Source organism: Dichomitus squalens (assembly GCF_000275845.1).
Source record: "Dichomitus squalens LYAD-421 SS1 unplaced genomic scaffold DICSQscaffold_13, whole genome shotgun sequence".
NCBI lineage: Eukaryota > Fungi > Basidiomycota > Agaricomycetes > Polyporales > Polyporaceae > Dichomitus > Dichomitus squalens.
Genome location: NW_006766895.1, coordinates 244951 through 260471, shown reverse-complemented (window position 1 = coordinate 260471; position 15521 = coordinate 244951). Strand labels below are relative to the sequence as shown.

At 52.2% G+C, this 15521-nt stretch overlaps 5 protein-coding genes across 5 annotated transcripts; 2 read left to right on the top strand and 3 right to left on the bottom strand.

Annotated features, from left to right (window-relative positions):
• Window positions 1-2836: 2836 nt before the first annotated feature.
• On the bottom strand, window positions 2837-4661 carry DICSQDRAFT_126976 (uncharacterized protein; the record flags this gene model as incomplete). The annotated part of the gene is made up of 12 exons (XM_007365578.1): window positions 2837-2950; window positions 3008-3137; window positions 3206-3230; window positions 3284-3341; window positions 3480-3556; window positions 3656-3704; window positions 3811-3882; window positions 4055-4109; window positions 4139-4162; window positions 4224-4249; window positions 4465-4474; window positions 4531-4661. The coding sequence occupies 12 exons, from the start codon at window positions 4659-4661 to the stop codon at window positions 2837-2839; spliced, it is 771 nt and encodes a 256-aa protein (XP_007365640.1).
• A 2268-nt stretch (window positions 4662-6929) lies between these two features.
• Window positions 6930-8043, top strand: DICSQDRAFT_155052 (snare protein YKT6). Its single transcript, XM_007365577.1, has 4 exons — window positions 6930-7297; window positions 7367-7590; window positions 7667-7777; window positions 7833-8043. Exons 1-4 carry the CDS (start codon window positions 7060-7062, stop codon window positions 7857-7859), a joined length of 600 nt encoding a protein of 199 aa, XP_007365639.1. The 5' UTR covers window positions 6930-7059; the 3' UTR covers window positions 7860-8043.
• A 193-nt stretch (window positions 8044-8236) lies between these two features.
• On the bottom strand, window positions 8237-11219 carry DICSQDRAFT_161459 (GMC oxidoreductase). The gene is made up of 16 exons (XM_007365576.1): window positions 11201-11219; window positions 11062-11143; window positions 10931-11013; window positions 10741-10865; window positions 10580-10690; window positions 10435-10522; window positions 10282-10379; window positions 10080-10226; window positions 9919-10030; window positions 9754-9867; window positions 9594-9696; window positions 9302-9526; window positions 8780-9218; window positions 8703-8726; window positions 8602-8649; window positions 8237-8540 (listed from the first exon to the last, which is right to left on the bottom strand). Coding segments are annotated over exons 1-16 (1845 nt in total). The 5' UTR covers window positions 11202-11219; the 3' UTR covers window positions 8237-8495.
• Window positions 11220-12297: 1078 nt separating this feature from the next.
• On the top strand, window positions 12298-14082 carry DICSQDRAFT_86076 (uncharacterized protein). The gene is made up of 10 exons (XM_007365575.1): window positions 12298-12443; window positions 12494-12506; window positions 12559-12613; window positions 12679-12876; window positions 12937-13019; window positions 13071-13172; window positions 13233-13292; window positions 13353-13440; window positions 13503-13831; window positions 13891-14082. The coding sequence occupies exons 1-10, from the start codon at window positions 12400-12402 to the stop codon at window positions 13939-13941; spliced, it is 1023 nt and encodes a 340-aa protein (XP_007365637.1). The 5' UTR covers window positions 12298-12399; the 3' UTR covers window positions 13942-14082.
• Window positions 14083-14194: 112 nt separating this feature from the next.
• On the bottom strand, window positions 14195-14517 carry DICSQDRAFT_169962 (uncharacterized protein; the record flags this gene model as incomplete). The annotated part of the gene is made up of 2 exons (XM_007365574.1): window positions 14195-14424; window positions 14502-14517. 2 exons carry the CDS (start codon window positions 14515-14517, stop codon window positions 14195-14197), a joined length of 246 nt encoding a protein of 81 aa, XP_007365636.1.
• Between the last annotated feature and the right edge of the window lie 1004 nt (window positions 14518-15521).

The following is a 15521-nucleotide window of genomic DNA, read 5'->3' as shown; positions in this document are numbered from 1 at the left end:
TTCGTGCCAGAGCCAGCAGAAGGTTGCCAAGTGAGACGGCCAGACTTTCTGAAAGTAGGGTTTTCGGTCTGATCGGACATTTGAAGGTGGAGGGAATCTGTAGACCGGCAATTCTGATAAAAGTAGAGAAGCGGCAAGCTTGCAGTAGGGCCATGGTCGCTCGTAAGACGTGCTAAGACAAACCCCAATAAAATTTGGACATATAACCTATTTTAAGAGGGCTTATCCGAGGTTGGGCTGAGGGAATCGAGTGCAGAGAATCGCGATTCGGGTGGGCGGTGCTCCTCCAGACTCGCACCGGCGATTCGACGCGATTCTGCCAGAATCGCGGATTCCCCCCTTCTCGAATCGTCTCCCGAATCGTTCCCTCGAATCGTCCACCGAATCGCCATCTTTGACTACCCCTATTGAGTCCTGTCCAACGAATCTACAGCTAGGAGTCCAGTGTATAGTACGCGATTCTTCGAATCGCAGAGAACAACGTCTGCCAACGCCCACATACCTCATTGTTAGTATTTGGCTTCTGTGGGACGACGAGGTCTTGCAGCTATCGTAGATACTCGAGTCCTTGCGGTATGCGACACCATTTACGAGTTAGCAACATACGCACCCCCTAAACGAGCATTGCAAAGCATTCTGAGTCATTCATTGAAGGATATCGTAGAGGAGCGGGAACAGCCCATGAAATCCCCGGAGTTTGTCAATTTGGCCGAAACGACGGGAATCGGAGAGAACACGAAAGTGATCGCGTGCAATTTTGCCGCACAGTTCAACGCCAAAGTGGTGGAATAGATGACCGCATAAGACATGGATGATTACGGCGACGTCAAGAAGCAGTGGTACATGAAGATGTCGAGCATTGCAGCAGTAGTAAAAAGCGAAGGGGAGGAGCGGTCGACGTCTTCTTCGGTGTCACGCAGTCCGATAATTCATTTGCTCTAGCTGATGTAAGCGGCTCTCGCGTTGCTTTCCCGCCCATGGGAACGGTTGTTGGCGCCTGCGTACTTACTGAGTACTCAGTACTGAGTACTGAGGGTCGACGCTCGAGATGGCGGTACCTTATGCCACCGCACCTTCTTGTGCTCCCCGGTCTGCCTCCATTTCATCACTCTTGAGTTTTGCTACGTGCTTTTCTGTCTTAATTGCTATCTGTATTTCTAGGAGACAACCGGCGGCCGTACTCTTCCCGAGAACCCGTCATGGATCAAGCTCCTGCGTAGCGATGAAATTGCCGTTGCACTGCCCAAGAACATGAAGGTCGTGGACAGCGAGGTTCAAGTGAACTACATGAGGCCTGTGTACGTGGATGATAGCCTCTCAATCATGTGGCGTGGTGCAGTAGGCTCCCAGCTATCCATCCGTATGCAGCTTCCGGGTGAGCATAGCCGAAGCATATCAGACTTTCACACTGATAATGTTCCCGGTCACTGTCATCAGAGTGCCCAAAGTATGTCTTGAAGAGTTTTTTTTGAAGGATACCAGCTGTATGATCACAATAAGGGCCCGGCCAATGCGCCGCGACACGACTCATATCTCTGCGGTATGTGGGTAAACTTGTTCGTCCTAAGTCGTCCGGAGCACCGCCACTTGGCATAAAAGGTGCCAAGGATGAGTCAACAATCCTTGTTTAGTGAGGTCACATGTGGAGATATCTCATATGCATATTATACGCTTGTTCTGTATGAGACCAATTGTGAAGGAATACCTCCGCACGGCGGTAGGCCTACATCGCACGCATCACTGCGGCAGATGTGCCGTACTGAACAAATGCCTCTTCTACCTGTACTGGGCAGATAGTCCTCAGAATTCGTGGTACACGCCTGTTCTCATCTCGTCACTGTGTCATTTCCTTGACTCTGGCTGTTCTCTAGTTATATCTTCATCAAATATTGCCAGGGTCCACAATTATAAACCATTTCCGCTCAGCGAACGACTTCATACCGCACGCCTCATGGTTGATCCAGGACGAGACCATGAATCGTGCAGACTGCCTGTGCAAGTACTGCACCAAACAGCCGCAACGCATCATCTCAGACAATACGGGTCTTTCCCAGGGGCGATCAACGTCTGTCGCTGGTAGGCTACCATCCCGCACCACCCGGCCCCGTCCAGAGCCACACGAGCTTTGTGGCCTCCAACAACGGCGTACGCCAGTAGTGAAACCTTGCGCTGCCGCCCGCCGCGCTCCAACGCCACCAAAGACGCTAGTCGAGCCGCATCAATACATTTCTCAATTTCTCCCGAACGAGACCTCGACATTCGCGCTGGCTCTGTGAAGCTCTGATATCCTCTAACCAGGCTAAAGCTTCAACGACCGCGTACTGTGCTGACCCTCTGCCTACTAAGTCTACGGTCGCTATCCGTCCATAAAATGGAACTAGGGAATATTAATCACCGTCGCATGAAAAGCAGGCATGGAAATACATGTGGCCTTGACCATGTCACGGTATGCGTCTTAGTTTCCGTCCGCTGTAGAATCATCTGAGGTGTGAATCTGAATAACAGGGTTACGTGCCTAGGAAATCCTGGGCTTCGTGCACTACCCAAACGCGGCTAACGTAATTGAGAATTGCCTGATCCAGCCTTGGGTACGCGGCAAGAACGGTTAGACAAGCCAGATCTCTTCTCCAAGGCTCAGGTATACGTATGAATGTATCGCGAGAGGCTATATTTGCTTTACACTGGATCCAAATACACTAGTGTGGTGTCCAGGTATGTAACCCAACGTCGGACCGATAAATAACATGTATGTTCTACGTGCTAACGCTCAGTGAACTCTTCATAGAAGAAAGACAACTGGAATCTCTGATCTGACCGAACGTCCGTCTATGGGAGGTCATTCTAAGTTTTCTCGCGGATCATGAACGAACTCCTGGGTTCGCAAAACCTTGATCTGGATTGCGTTGTCTCTCGAGCCCTTGGGGGTTGTCTTGCCAATCCTAGAGCTGGGCTAGAAGGTCACGAGATTTAGCACACTATATCTGCTCCTAGAATGAAGTGAACCAACCTGTCTCGCTCTCGAAGTTGCTGAAAGCTCCATGTCACTCGAAACGTCGGGCATGAAGCTTGCTCCGAACGCCGTGGTATCAATGTATGCATGTTGATACTGAGCCGATAGGGATTGTCGAGAATTCAGTCTATGACAGTGGTGCAGCAATTCTCAGATGAGCTCGTGTCGCTGTCGTTGCAGTGCTCCTTGACTTACGCTGCGAGGACCGAGTTTGAATATACTGTTCAATCTGAAGTGAGCCTACAACATGGACGGGCTCGCAAACATACTTACGCTTGATTCCTATAATTGTAGCCCCACAGTAGATCTGGCTGTCTGGAAGAGCGATTGCCTGGGGATGCGATGATGTGATTTTGATCTACTGTTTGTTTACGAGGCCTTACCGCAATGAGACTAGTAACATTGTATAGACTGCGGCAATGAGTTGTTATTTCGCGAAAATATATACTCGCTGATGCCGTATACGCACCCAGTGACCAAACCTAACGCGGTTACTGCTCAGCAATTCATCCTCAATATGTAAAATCACCAGTCTGAGGAGACTACCTGTGCTGACGGTGTATAAAATCAGGGTGTTGATTATATCATTCGTACTGTCCCACGAGTGAGCATATGACCAACAATGGCAGGACCAATGAGACTCACATCCTAACACCCGTGCGGCTGCGTCGGAGTGTGTAGATGAGCACTCCAGCTGTGAGGAAATCGGAAACAGCGGAGACCGCATTGTGTACAGTTATCAGCCACTTAGATGCTAGGGCGTTAGACACCTAGGTAGTGTAAGCTGAGAAGCTACCCACCACGTATTTGGGCGAGTATGCGAGCCATGTTCTGACTTTGAACCTGAAATAATCTACGGTTAGGGCAGCAGGCTGATGAAGAGTAATGGGGGATTATACATGTATACAGATATCACTGATAGAGTGAATCTCGCAAGATCAGGCCAGCACATCTGAAGGGGAGTTGAGAGCTCACGGTAGCACATTACTAGCATTGACTATAGGGTCAGCATATAACCACCGAGATACGGGGCGTTGAACTTACCAAGCTCCACGGCATGGAATATTGACTAGCTCTCTCAGTTTGTTGGTTCATGAGGCTAGTTGTGAAACAATAGTGGACACTCACCGCCGCTCCCACGACCACTCGGTACTGACGACTAACTGGTTATTGCTTAGTAAGACTACATACAAAGGAATACAACAAAACTCACGGAGCCATGCCCTTTGCAAGAAGAAGCTAGCACAGCAGGGAAGAGGTGTTAATTTACTCATGCGTTGACGATCTCGGCGAAGACCAACTATTGGGTCAAAACAATCAAACTACTCTGTAGTAAGGGCAAGTCAGCAAGGCCATGATACATATCATCAGTTGAGGCTTACTCCGACAATCGCGAGAATCTTCCCCCCATATTAACAGAAGAACGGGACAGGAAGCCTGACAGAGAGACATACCGGGCAAGACCTGTTTGTATGACAGATGAAATGGCACATTTTTGTATCAGCGACCAGACGACTCACCAAGGTATCATATTCAAACGAACCACGTTGTCATGACTGGTTATTCCGTAGTACCAACTGATGAAAGTGGTCGCGTCTAGCTTCAATGGTGCCTTAGCTAAGCACGGCAGTAGAACTTGCCAAATGTGCATGGTGAGGAAACTGCAGACCGTTTCCAACACTCTGAACAATATCTCAGCCAGACGAGGCGAGGGTGTGAGAAAGACCTCAAACATACACGATGACAGCCACCTCATCGAAGCAGATAGTTTGAGCGGCAAAAGAAATTCTGATCAATATAATAGCGGCTTACATAGACCTTAATCCATGTTTTGTCATGTGGGTATTCCTTGTAGTATTGGAATGATTGATGCAAAGCGACCCCGTACAATCTGGAACATCCTTGAGTGACGCACTGACGTTTCCACAAGATGTTCGCAAAACATACATCAGCGACAGATAAGTCCCAATGAGGAGGGCTCCGAAAGTATCATCCAAAGAGAGCGGCGAAGACATGGGTCCAGCGATACCGAGTAGTTCGACCACGCACCACCATATAAATACTCCATACTTGCTGGATCATGTTCCGATCATCGCCGCTGATGTCGGGAAGTATAAGGTCACGTCTACCAGATGGAGGATGTACACATATAATTCCTGTTACATAGTTCAATACATTCCAATGGGACCAACTCGAACACCTCTAGATTTGGCCAGCAAACATCCCTCCGCCCCGCCGCGATCCCGCAGATGTCCCATCGGCGCCGATAGCCATAGAAGTCATAGAAGCAAGCTGACAGATATCCAGAAGGCCCACAAGTGAACCAACTACCATAAATGATCATACAGTGCTCCAACAGTCAACCACATTTCCGCAGAGATCACTGGAGTGTTAGAGGTCCTAGTAAAACGTCCATCTGAAACACCTTCCCTGCCAGCTGGAACTCCCCTCCGGGACTTGCATTTAGTGGACTCGAGTCCTTTCTAGTGGCCAGGTAACACCTCCATGGCGGCCCGTCTCACATTCGCGTAATGCCCGCAGTCCTCTATCACGATACATGTTCATGCTGTGATCCCGTCAGCTTGATCAGCTTCTCGAAGCATATTCGTTAGATGACCAGGGCCACCGGAATCGCAATGAGAACACCTATCGCTACACATAGACGAGATTGTGAGAAGAATGCATGTTCCGCTTGACTTAATAGTGGCCGAGATGCAAGAGAGTTCCCTTAAATTGTAGGTAGACGTTCAGCATCCCCTCTCCCTGTGCAAGATTGAACTGCCCTGGCTGATTCTTCTCGGATTCATCTGCCCACTGGCAGCGATCCCTCTGCTGAATCATTATCATGGCAAGACTGACAGCAGTTCCGCACGGCCTCAGTGGCCATGAGACCGTGAAGGAACATCTGCCCAGCCATCATATTCAGCACCAAGGTGTCGCATGCCAACAGATCACGCTTCAGGGGGTGAGCACATGCAAGAGAATGCTCACTTCAGGTCGTTGCAGCGTAGCAAACATGATGCAGCGATTAAGATAAAGAGGAGGATATAGATGCAGGAAGCATTGATGTACCCTCCCGATCAACTTCAGCCTGCCTCCCGATGAAAAGATACTCCAGTTTCGTTGGAGGTTTCAGAGAGAAATGTCAATACCCACAGGGGCAAAGACTCGGGTATTGAGTGATCATCATGTCTCCATAAAAGGGCCCAAACGGCGAGAGGCTACCCCCTCAACCTCGTCTTCAAGGACGAGCAGTCGTAAATAGGGAGACCACGCTATAATGGATAGGACGGCGGTACAACATCAAGCCCGCCGTCTACGGTCAGCGGAGGCTACACCGCTACACATTGCGCCGATAGATTTCAGGTGGGAAGCGGCGGCGGCTGGAAAGTCAAGGAACACCAACTGGATTCCACGGGCTGAGAAGTAAGGTAGATAGAAAGCCAATATAGCACCATGCGCCCAGTACTGCATGGCTGAGAAGCCTTGCAGTACAATGAGACGCTCACAAATATGGGGCAGTTGCTGCCATGCGATGCAACGATACACGAAGACAGGTTCAAGAGCCCACAAATCGGAAGATTGCCCGTGTGTAACGTTTGACTTTTAACCCCCACCAGCGATCGCACTGGCGCCTACCCCTCCACCAACCGAGCTGATGGTATCCCGTCGCCCTAGTGGTGGATTCCAGCTGATTTTTCAGCTGGTCAAAACGAATCCCTCTCCTCCCGGATTCCAGCCGCCTTTCCATCGGCATCCATCGGCGCTGCTTTCCAGCTGGAATCGTTGCGCGGGATGTTTCGCAGTGTATAGCTAACGCCTGTAGCCGACTTGCCGGATTAGGCGAATCGGGTGATTGATGCGAAGGGCGCTTAAGTGGGCCAGCACTAGCAGTCCACCGAGTTCAGTGTCTCATATCGTCAGACTGGGCTCCTCCGGCGTAAAGCACCGCGGCATCTGTTCCTCCTCCACGACCCTTCGAATTTCAGGATCTGTTTCTTCAGTTCCGTTTGCTCTGCTTCCTTTTCTGATAGTCCAGGAACTCAGCCATGAAGATCTACTCGCTCGCCGTCGTCCTTGCGCCTCCCAACAAGTCCGCTGTAGTTTTGAGCAGCGCGTCCGACCTCTCGTCCTTCTCGTTCTACCAGCGAGGCTCCATCACAGAGTTTATGTCCTTCTTCACGAAGACCGTCGCGGAGCGGACACCACAAGGACAGCGACAGAGCATCCAGGAGAACGTGTACACCGCGCACATCTACAACCGTGGGGGCGCCGAGCAGCTCGCAGGTTCGTCTCGTTGTTCACGGATGAATGTCAGGCAGGCGCGATGACTCAGCATGCTGGTATGGTGTTTAGCTGTATTGATCGCAGATCAAGAGTATCCCGTTCGGCCTGCGTTCTCGCTCCTGACGAAACTGCTCGACGACTTCATCGCCAAGGTTCCCCAGGCGTCCTTTAACACTCCCGCCGCCATTTCCTTCCCCGAAATAAATACCTATCTGCAGAAGTATCAGGATCCCAGGCAGGCTGATGCGATTATGAAGGTTCAACAGGAACTTGATGAGACGAAGATTATCTTGGTGCGTTCCTCCCGCGGTCGCTTACCAGCGCAACGACTGACTAGCACGTCTTTCTGGCCTTGTTTTGGGATCGCAGCACAAGACGATCGAGTCGGTGTTGCAGCGAGGGGAGAAGATCAACGATCTAGTGGACCGGTCGAACGAGCTGTCCATGCAGAGTAAGATGTTTTATAAGACAGCCAAGAAGGTGCGCAGTGCTTGCTCATGTCATTTGACCTCGATACTCATCGCTCCACCTATAGCAAAACTCCTGCTGCCTCATCATGTAGAGGACATGCTACCAATTGTTCTCTGGTCAAGAGATGATGGTCATGACCCACTATTGCACGCCCCGCATCCCCCGACATCACATGGACCGCCCCGTTTGCGCCTTTCGACGTAGATGCTCTGCTCGCTCTGTATTAGTATGTCACCGTTCCCGACCGTTCTTGACCGTTCTTGTCGGCATTATACCAGACCTGTCTATCGTTCGCGCGCCGGACAAGAGCAAGTCGCACTGCAACTTTTCACTGCAAGGAATTGGCTAACAGCCCGCCGCCTACGGAGAACTTCCTGCACAGATTAGCTGCAGTATATTTTTTCCCCGTTAGCGAGAATGAGCATAACGCGGTCCCGGTGAGTCTCTCGTCAAATTCCATGTATAAGTGTACGCGCTCTCGTTTCCTCATGAAAGGCATACATAATGTATATGTGCTCGGAACTATGGCAGATGCGAACCTGCCATTTCTGATCACGCCCACGGGATTGCCTCTCACTAAACGAAGACCAGTGGCATCTACGATCGCCCCACTGATTGTTGGACGCTCGTGGGGCTTTGTAACCAGACAAATTGAGACAGCGATCACTTCAATAATACAAGTCAAGAGCATGGGTGGGGGCCCGAGATACTGTCTTACTCAAAGAATTTAGTTGTGGCTTCCGAGCAGCTCAGACTTCAGTATGTCTGCTGCCTGTCGAATGGTTAGCGTCTTAGTACTCCAAGAGCACTCGAGACACAATGAGGCAACATACCTGCTCGCCGATCGCGTACGCCACCGATTGCGTGTGACAGACGAACTCCTACAGCGAGTGTCAGACATGGATATGACAATAAGGAAACGTAATCTTCCTACCATGGGCAGCACGGACAAGTCGACCTGCTCAGGCCCGTGAATAAGCGGTAAATGCCGGGAACGAAAGGCGTACTCACAACACGGAGATTGCGCGTCCCATACACCGTCAACTTCGAGTCCACAACGCCCCCATCCTCGCGCAGCATCATTGCGGCCGTTCCGACCGGGTGGTACACCTGTCGACAATTCTCCCTAATGTACTCAACGAGTCCTTCCCTCCCCTTGGCCAACGTCTCCGGCCTCGGCATTATCTGTTCCTTTACGAAACGCTTCAGCGGCTCGGTCTCTAGGACCTTGAGCATGTACTGCAGGACGTGGACGTAGAGGTCGAGGTCGGCCTCGTTCCCGAAGTAGTTCGGGTCGATGCGCGGGGGCGCCAGGGGGTTAGCAGACGCGATGTGCACCGTACCGCGGGAGAGCGCGCGGGAGAGCGCGCAGACGAGGGAGAGATAGCGCGCGCCGGGCTTTGCCGGGGGCGCGGTCAGCATGCGCTGATAGCCCGTGAACATGAGCAGTCTGCGTACAGATAGTAACAGAGGTTAATAACACATGTCGTTGAGACGGAGACGCAGGCAGAGATGGGGAAGTGGGTGACGCACTCGGCCTGCGGCTGCTCCTTGTCGTCGAACAGTTGGCGATGGACAGCGTACTGCTTCTCGAGGCCGGAACGCAGCGACGGAAGGACCTTGGCTAGTGTGTTGGTGCAATGAGTGTCCGCGTGCGCCCGCCATTGCGCAACGTCCTCCGGGGAACCGAGGGCGTCCGCGGAGAGGAAGACGAATGCTTGGGCGGGGATGGTAGCGAAAAGCCCCTTGCCTTGTTTGCTGATCATGAGAGGGAGCATCGCATCAGACGTCACGCCAGGACTGTTACTCAGACATCAGCACTTACTACAGCTCCTCTTGGGTTCTAGCAAACTCTGGATTCGCGAGGTCGTCCAATGTAGGCTCGTCGACGTCGAGTTCGGCCATGGTCGTCATCCCGATGTGGTCCTCTGTGGGTAAGCGTCATGAGCTGGGAGAGAACATGAAGCTTTCATGATAGGGCTCACGGAGATTCTCTCCTACCCCAGGGAGGTCTATTCTCACGTCGATGCCGTGCTGGGCGAGGATGTCAGGGTTGCCGATCCCGGATAGCTCCAGGAGTTGCGGGGTCTGGAACGAGCCTGCCGCCAATGTCAGGTCCGATCCATCCCGCACCTGTGGAACCTGCTTACCTGCCGCGAGAACGACGTCCCTGCGGACGTTCTCAAGGCGGTTGGTCGTGCCATCTTTGACAAATTCTACGCCGATGGCTTTCTGCAAGGGTCCATCTTGCTCGAGAATCACCTACACAAACTATCAAGAGCGGCTCGGCAGAAGCTGGAGAGAGACCTGCCTTTGTTACATGCGCACCTGTAAGCACCAGCAGATTCTTGCGGCTCAGGTTCGGTTCGAGGTATGCGTTGGCCGCGTGAGAGCGTTTGGCGGTGGTCGCGTCGATGGACAGGAATGACATGACACTTCCGTCGTTCTTACCGCTTCCCTGAACATATTGCGTGAACGTGCTTCGTCTTCACTGAGTGTTTGCCTATACATACCGTGTCTGGGTTGCGCGGAACGCCGAATGTTTGCACAGTGTCGTACAATGCTGCGTGGAGCTCGTAGAATGTTGGGCTGAATGACTTCTTGATGGGGCCTTCATGCACGCCATCGATGACTACGTATGGACGCAGGCATGCGGAACATCTCACCATTTGTGCCGTGATTGTTGGGGTCCGGGTCAGCAGCGAACTTGATAGCATCGGCGTGGGATAGCTTTGTAGGCTGAAGGGTCTCGCTCTGCGCGAGGCGAGCGTTCGTCAGCAGATGCTTTTTGGCGATGTTGTGGCAGCACACCTTTTTCATGTAGTGCAGCATCGTGTCCCAGTTCCATCCCTCAATACCAAGGACGCTCTCTAACGCGTCCACTTCGGCCTTGGAGGGGCGGAACATTCCTGTGAAGTTGATCTACGGAGGGGTCACGCTACCGCCGAACCTGAATAGCTCGGTGTGCGTACCAGGGACGTCCCGCCAAGGCCCTTTCCTCTGGGTTGACGAACGGTTCTGTTATTTGCATTGGGTTGGGGAACGCAAGTAAAGGACCAGTCGTATTTGGGATTGCCTAGTGCGCGGCCGATGTAGCCTGCCAGTGGACCACCATGTAAATCAAGCAATTGTAGTGGCTAAGCGATAGACGTCAGGACGTACCTGGAATATCAATCTCGGGAGCGGACGCATGATGCTCTCCGGCTTCGAGGACGGCAACGGTGATATCTCCATTCTCGGAGAGCCTACGCGGGGTCAGCTATGCCTCAACCGAGGAGGCAAGAAGTACATACCGGGATGCTAAGGCCAAGCCAGAGGTACCTCCACCAACGATGAGATAATCGAGAGAGCGTGATGCTAGTTCTTCGTACGACACTACTGGCATTGTGAGTAAAGCCTAAGCTCTAAGTACGAGACAAGCTGGAGACAGACTCCTTTAAGAGAGTTCCTCGGAGTGAATGGGGCAGGAGGGCGTGCTCATGACTTCCGCCATCGCGTTCTATCTTCGCGCGCGAGACATATTACGTGGAATGCGGACTAGTTCTCCGTGTATGTAGTACTCGTCCTCCGGATGCCAAAGAACCTGCGGAAGGCCGCTGAAGATAAGCTGGAAGCCGCAGCGGGAATGCACGCTCCTTTTGCGGTATATACGCTGTGTGGGCTTGTCATACTGAGGATTGGCGCCGCTCGATGTGGGCAGAGCTGCCGGTGAGTTGGAAAAGCCGTCTGATACTGCATGAAGCTGAAAGATGGCGAAGACATGGGGCAGCTTCTTGGATTCCAGGACTCGCTGGGGCGTGGGAACGCTCAGTGCAGCTGGGAGACACGTGTTGCCTTTCGGCGCTTCAGCGCTTTGGCCTCTCCTACAGCGTTCGCGCGGTTCTAAGACGTTCCTTCATTGTCCCTGACTCGGACAACAGGCATTCATGTCTTGTCAGTTTCTGCACGCACAGAAGGTGTGTAGCTCAATTTGAACCTTCCTCGAAAGATTACAGTTGTTTTCTTGTGACAGGTAAGTCCCAGCCTGAGCCTCAGCGAGCACAACTTGTCTGTCCACATTCCGTCCAAGGTCATTCAGCATGCCTCGTTCTCCAAGGTCTGTGATTCATGCACATAAAAAGTACCACAAGAGACGATGAGATTCTTTATCCCAGAGCTACGATGGGCCGCTTCACTCTCCAGCCAGTGAGTATCTCTGAAGAGCTCTGCGAACGGAACTGATCTCCTTCTATGGCAGCCCCTCATGCGTGCGACGTTACGAGCGAGCGAAAAGAACCCCAGAATCTCCTCTCTTCCTCTAGGATTACCATATGACTGTCCAACTTCCAAAAATGCTGATTGGTTCCCGTTGATTTGCTGGATCGACGACCCTTGCACCGGGAATTCCTGTTGCAAAATCTATTGAAGACCCATTCGGGGTACTGCACGCAGTCCGATCCACAGTGATGTGATCCTACCGCCACCGAAGAGAACCGCAGAGCAGCTTGAACGAGGCGCACCCCATCATGCTGCGTCCCATCAAACAGACACGCGCAGTGGATATAAAAAACTTCAGGGCGTCGCCGAAAAGTGGTTACCTCGCCCCACGAACCACTAGCTTGTATCGTCGTGCTCTATATACCGTGTACCTCATGTCGACGATTACTGTGACGATCCCGACGGATCTAGGATCAATGTGAGTACATTGCTACGGCCTTCAGACTATTCGCTAACTCATTCATTTAGCGCAGCGCCTGTGGTATGCGTCGTGTCTGCCTTGCGCATCAGCAGATTCTGATATTCGCATGAAGTTACTGGGAGCACTGCTCAACTGGGCGTTGTATGGTGTACTCAGCGTTCAAGTCTGTTCGTACCTTTAGCAGTCCATATAGAACATGACTCGACGGCTGACAACTTATGTGCACCGACAGATCTCTACTACTTGTCCTTCCCTAAGGACGGATGGATCCCACGGTGCCTGGTCTACGGAATATGGACCTTGGACACCGTCCAGACTATCATCGTGACGAACGACGTCTACATCGCGTATGCAAAACGCTATGGGCAATTGGAGGTTCTCGGTGCGATGCAGAACGAATGGCTGGCAGTCCCGGTGTTCAGCGGAGTTGGTAGGTCCCAGCGACCACGTTTGCCTGACGCCAGATCTGACGCTTGTTCTACCTGGTCAGTGAGCTGCACCGTTCAATTGTACTATGCATACCGCATCGGGATTCTCTCTCGCTCACGGACACTGCAGGGTGTCATATCCGTCGTAAGAATATAGACGTGTGACCATGATGCCTACTGACTCGCGCGCTGAAAGCTGGCGTTGACACAAGGTACAGCAGCGATTGTCACGGGCGCACAGGCGAAGATTATTGGAAGCTTTGCGGGTCTGCAGCAGAAAGCAGCCGTGAGCTGTGGAGTATGTCCAATCCCTCATGAGTAGTCGCTGTATGTCCTCACGTGGGTTTGGGCACAATAGCTCTGGCTCTCTGGGAGTGCTTTGTGCGACATCATCATCGCTTCGTTCATGGCGTATCTGGTGGGTTCCGTCCTTCTTGCACGGTGCTTTGCTCTGAGCTATACATCATTCATGTTACAGTTGTTGCGGAACGACGTGAGGTCGGCGCAAACGCACGCTATAATCAACCGGCTGGTCCGTCTCGTCGTAGAAACCGGCACGCTCACTGGTAAGCCCTGGCCACAGAGTTTTCGTCGTTGATTATCTCTTGAGCTGCCTCCACCTCGACAGCCGTGGCCGCAACCATCGACATCGTCCTCTACTTTTCTGAACCGGACACGGATTACCATAGCTGTATCGCCACGATCCTCGCGAAGCTCTACTCAAACTCGCTGCTCGTCATTTTCAACAGCTGGATACGCATCGTCGGAGGACGCATCAACCCGTCGGCTAGCGTGGTCGTGGGCTTCCCAAGGAGCGGATGGCCGTCCACGACTTCCCAGACCGAAGTCGGCCCGCCGATGGAATACAAGGTTCACACTACTACCTACACGACGACGCTTGGCGATGCGCAGCCTGAGGACCACCGATGGTCTGATGCTATACAGCTCGAAGAGCAGGTAGGCACTCGGCGGAGCAGCGTCAGCAAGCGGACGTGTTGACGATGCATCTTTTTCAGCATCCGGGACCCAGCGACTTTCCGGGCAAGGGCAAGCATGCTTCCGAATGAGCGAAGGCGGCCAGCTGATGATCGGTGGTTGTTGCAATCGAGCTGTCCCCCACGCTGTCGGTCTCAAGTTGGCCGTGATACGTAGATTATAACTTCCAGATGGACCTAAGATGAGGCGTATTGTCCCATGCGATTTGCTTGTAACGGAATGAACTTGTTTTGGTGCTACACTCTCGTGCCTACCAGCGTTGTTATGACCGCGGTCATGACCGAAGCCATGACCGATTTTGACCAGCTTGACCGGTCATGACGATTAGTTAAAGGTCAACGCGTGATCTAGGCGACCGAGCGCTTGTGTGGTCCGCAGCTTGAGCCCGAAGCGGACGATGTGCTCGAACATCGCGACGGGCACAGGGGAGCACCAGGTTTCTTCCGCGACGAACAACACGCCTGGCGGTGGAGACGACTTGCGCTCGCAGATCGGGTGGGCGATATCGCTTGTGATACCACTTGGCACATTGCTCTTCCTCGCGAGCCAGACGACTTTGTTTGTAGGATGAGGTCGTGTTGTCATAGTGGGTGTTCAGTGTCTTGTATGTTCGACCACAAAGTCTACATACTCCCTCCCTTCGTCATTTCAGTCGTTACAATGGCCTCGTACACTGTATCTCTTACACTTATTTCTGTCATTACTTAGCAATGAAATCATAGCTCCATGTTGCATACTCAACTGTTACTGCAAGAATACGCGTCTCGTAGGATTTTGTTCTGACGAATCATATGGTCAAGACGTGGCCACAACAAAGGCACCTGGTCGAGTTCTATTCCCTATGTACTAATTTTTGATTTGGCATCCGTAGGCGACCATTCTCATCAGTAAACCATGCAGTCCCTTAATGGCTTAGCGCCTTAGACCGCTTAGCTCTCCTGCACATAACTCGAAGTCACTCACCCTCAACTCCATAGAGTGTCTTGTTGCTGGAGCAGAGTAAAGTAAAGGTCCATTGAAAGCCTGTACAAGTGTTGTGACAGGGGCAAACGTGCCCGACGACAGCGCGGAACGTTTCCGCGCTCGCTCAACTTAATGGTCTCAACCGTGCATCTTAACTCTTACGACTTACCCACGCTTAATGGCAACTTAGTGTCACAGCCAACGAGCTGTGCCACCAAAACAAACAAGGGCAAAGCTTACTGGTGCAGAGGTTGGTGCTGAGAAGCGAAGCAACCCGAGGTGACACAGCAAGAGATGTGAAGAGGTGTATTCCCTAGACTAGAAGGGGCAGTAGAAGGTAGGGCTGCTAGCTACCTACAGAGGAGATGGGGGATCGACGAGAAGATCAAGTCTGAGGTTCCCTGCCTCAGACCCCCTACTATATATACTAATACAACGGTGCACAGACCAGGTACCTATTGACCATCGTTTGGTCAGAGTTCTCTGCCTCATGTCCTACCCTCTGACCTGCCTCATGGTGACCTTACGACTAATACCTGAGTCGTGCCGAGTCCGGACACTTCCCAATGAGTAAGCACTCCTGCTGTCACATCAGTCACCTGCCTGTGAGTGAGGATGGGCGCTCCTGGCCGTCACGAGGTCTGGGGTTCGATCCTGTCCCCTCCACTTTCCGATACGAGTTGTCCGT

Excerpts from the sequence above, each read along its gene's own strand:
- DICSQDRAFT_155052 (XM_007365577.1), top strand. The coding sequence starts at position 7,060 with ATGAAGATCTACTCGCTCGCCGTCGTCCTTGCGCCTCCCAACAAGTCC. Across the intron at positions 7,298-7,366 it reads GGGCGCCGAGCAGCTCGCAG|CTGTATTGATCGCAGATCAA; the intron begins GTTCGTCTCGTT and ends TATGGTGTTTAG. Across the intron at positions 7,778-7,832 it reads TTTATAAGACAGCCAAGAAG|CAAAACTCCTGCTGCCTCAT; the intron begins GTGCGCAGTGCT and ends CTCCACCTATAG.
- DICSQDRAFT_86076 (XM_007365575.1), top strand. The coding sequence starts at position 12,400 with ATGTCGACGATTACTGTGACGATCCCGACGGATCTAGGATCAAT. Across the intron at positions 13,173-13,232 it reads AAGCAGCCGTGAGCTGTGGA|CTCTGGCTCTCTGGGAGTGC; the intron begins GTATGTCCAATC and ends TGGGCACAATAG. Across the intron at positions 13,832-13,890 it reads CTATACAGCTCGAAGAGCAG|CATCCGGGACCCAGCGACTT; the intron begins GTAGGCACTCGG and ends CATCTTTTTCAG.
- DICSQDRAFT_161459 (XM_007365576.1), bottom strand. Across the intron at positions 10,866-10,930 it reads TCCCGAGATTGATATTCCAG|GCTACATCGGCCGCGCACTA; the intron begins GTACGTCCTGAC and ends GTCCACTGGCAG. Across the intron at positions 10,523-10,579 it reads TGCTGCACTACATGAAAAAG|AGCGAGACCCTTCAGCCTAC; the intron begins GTGTGCTGCCAC and ends CGCCTCGCGCAG.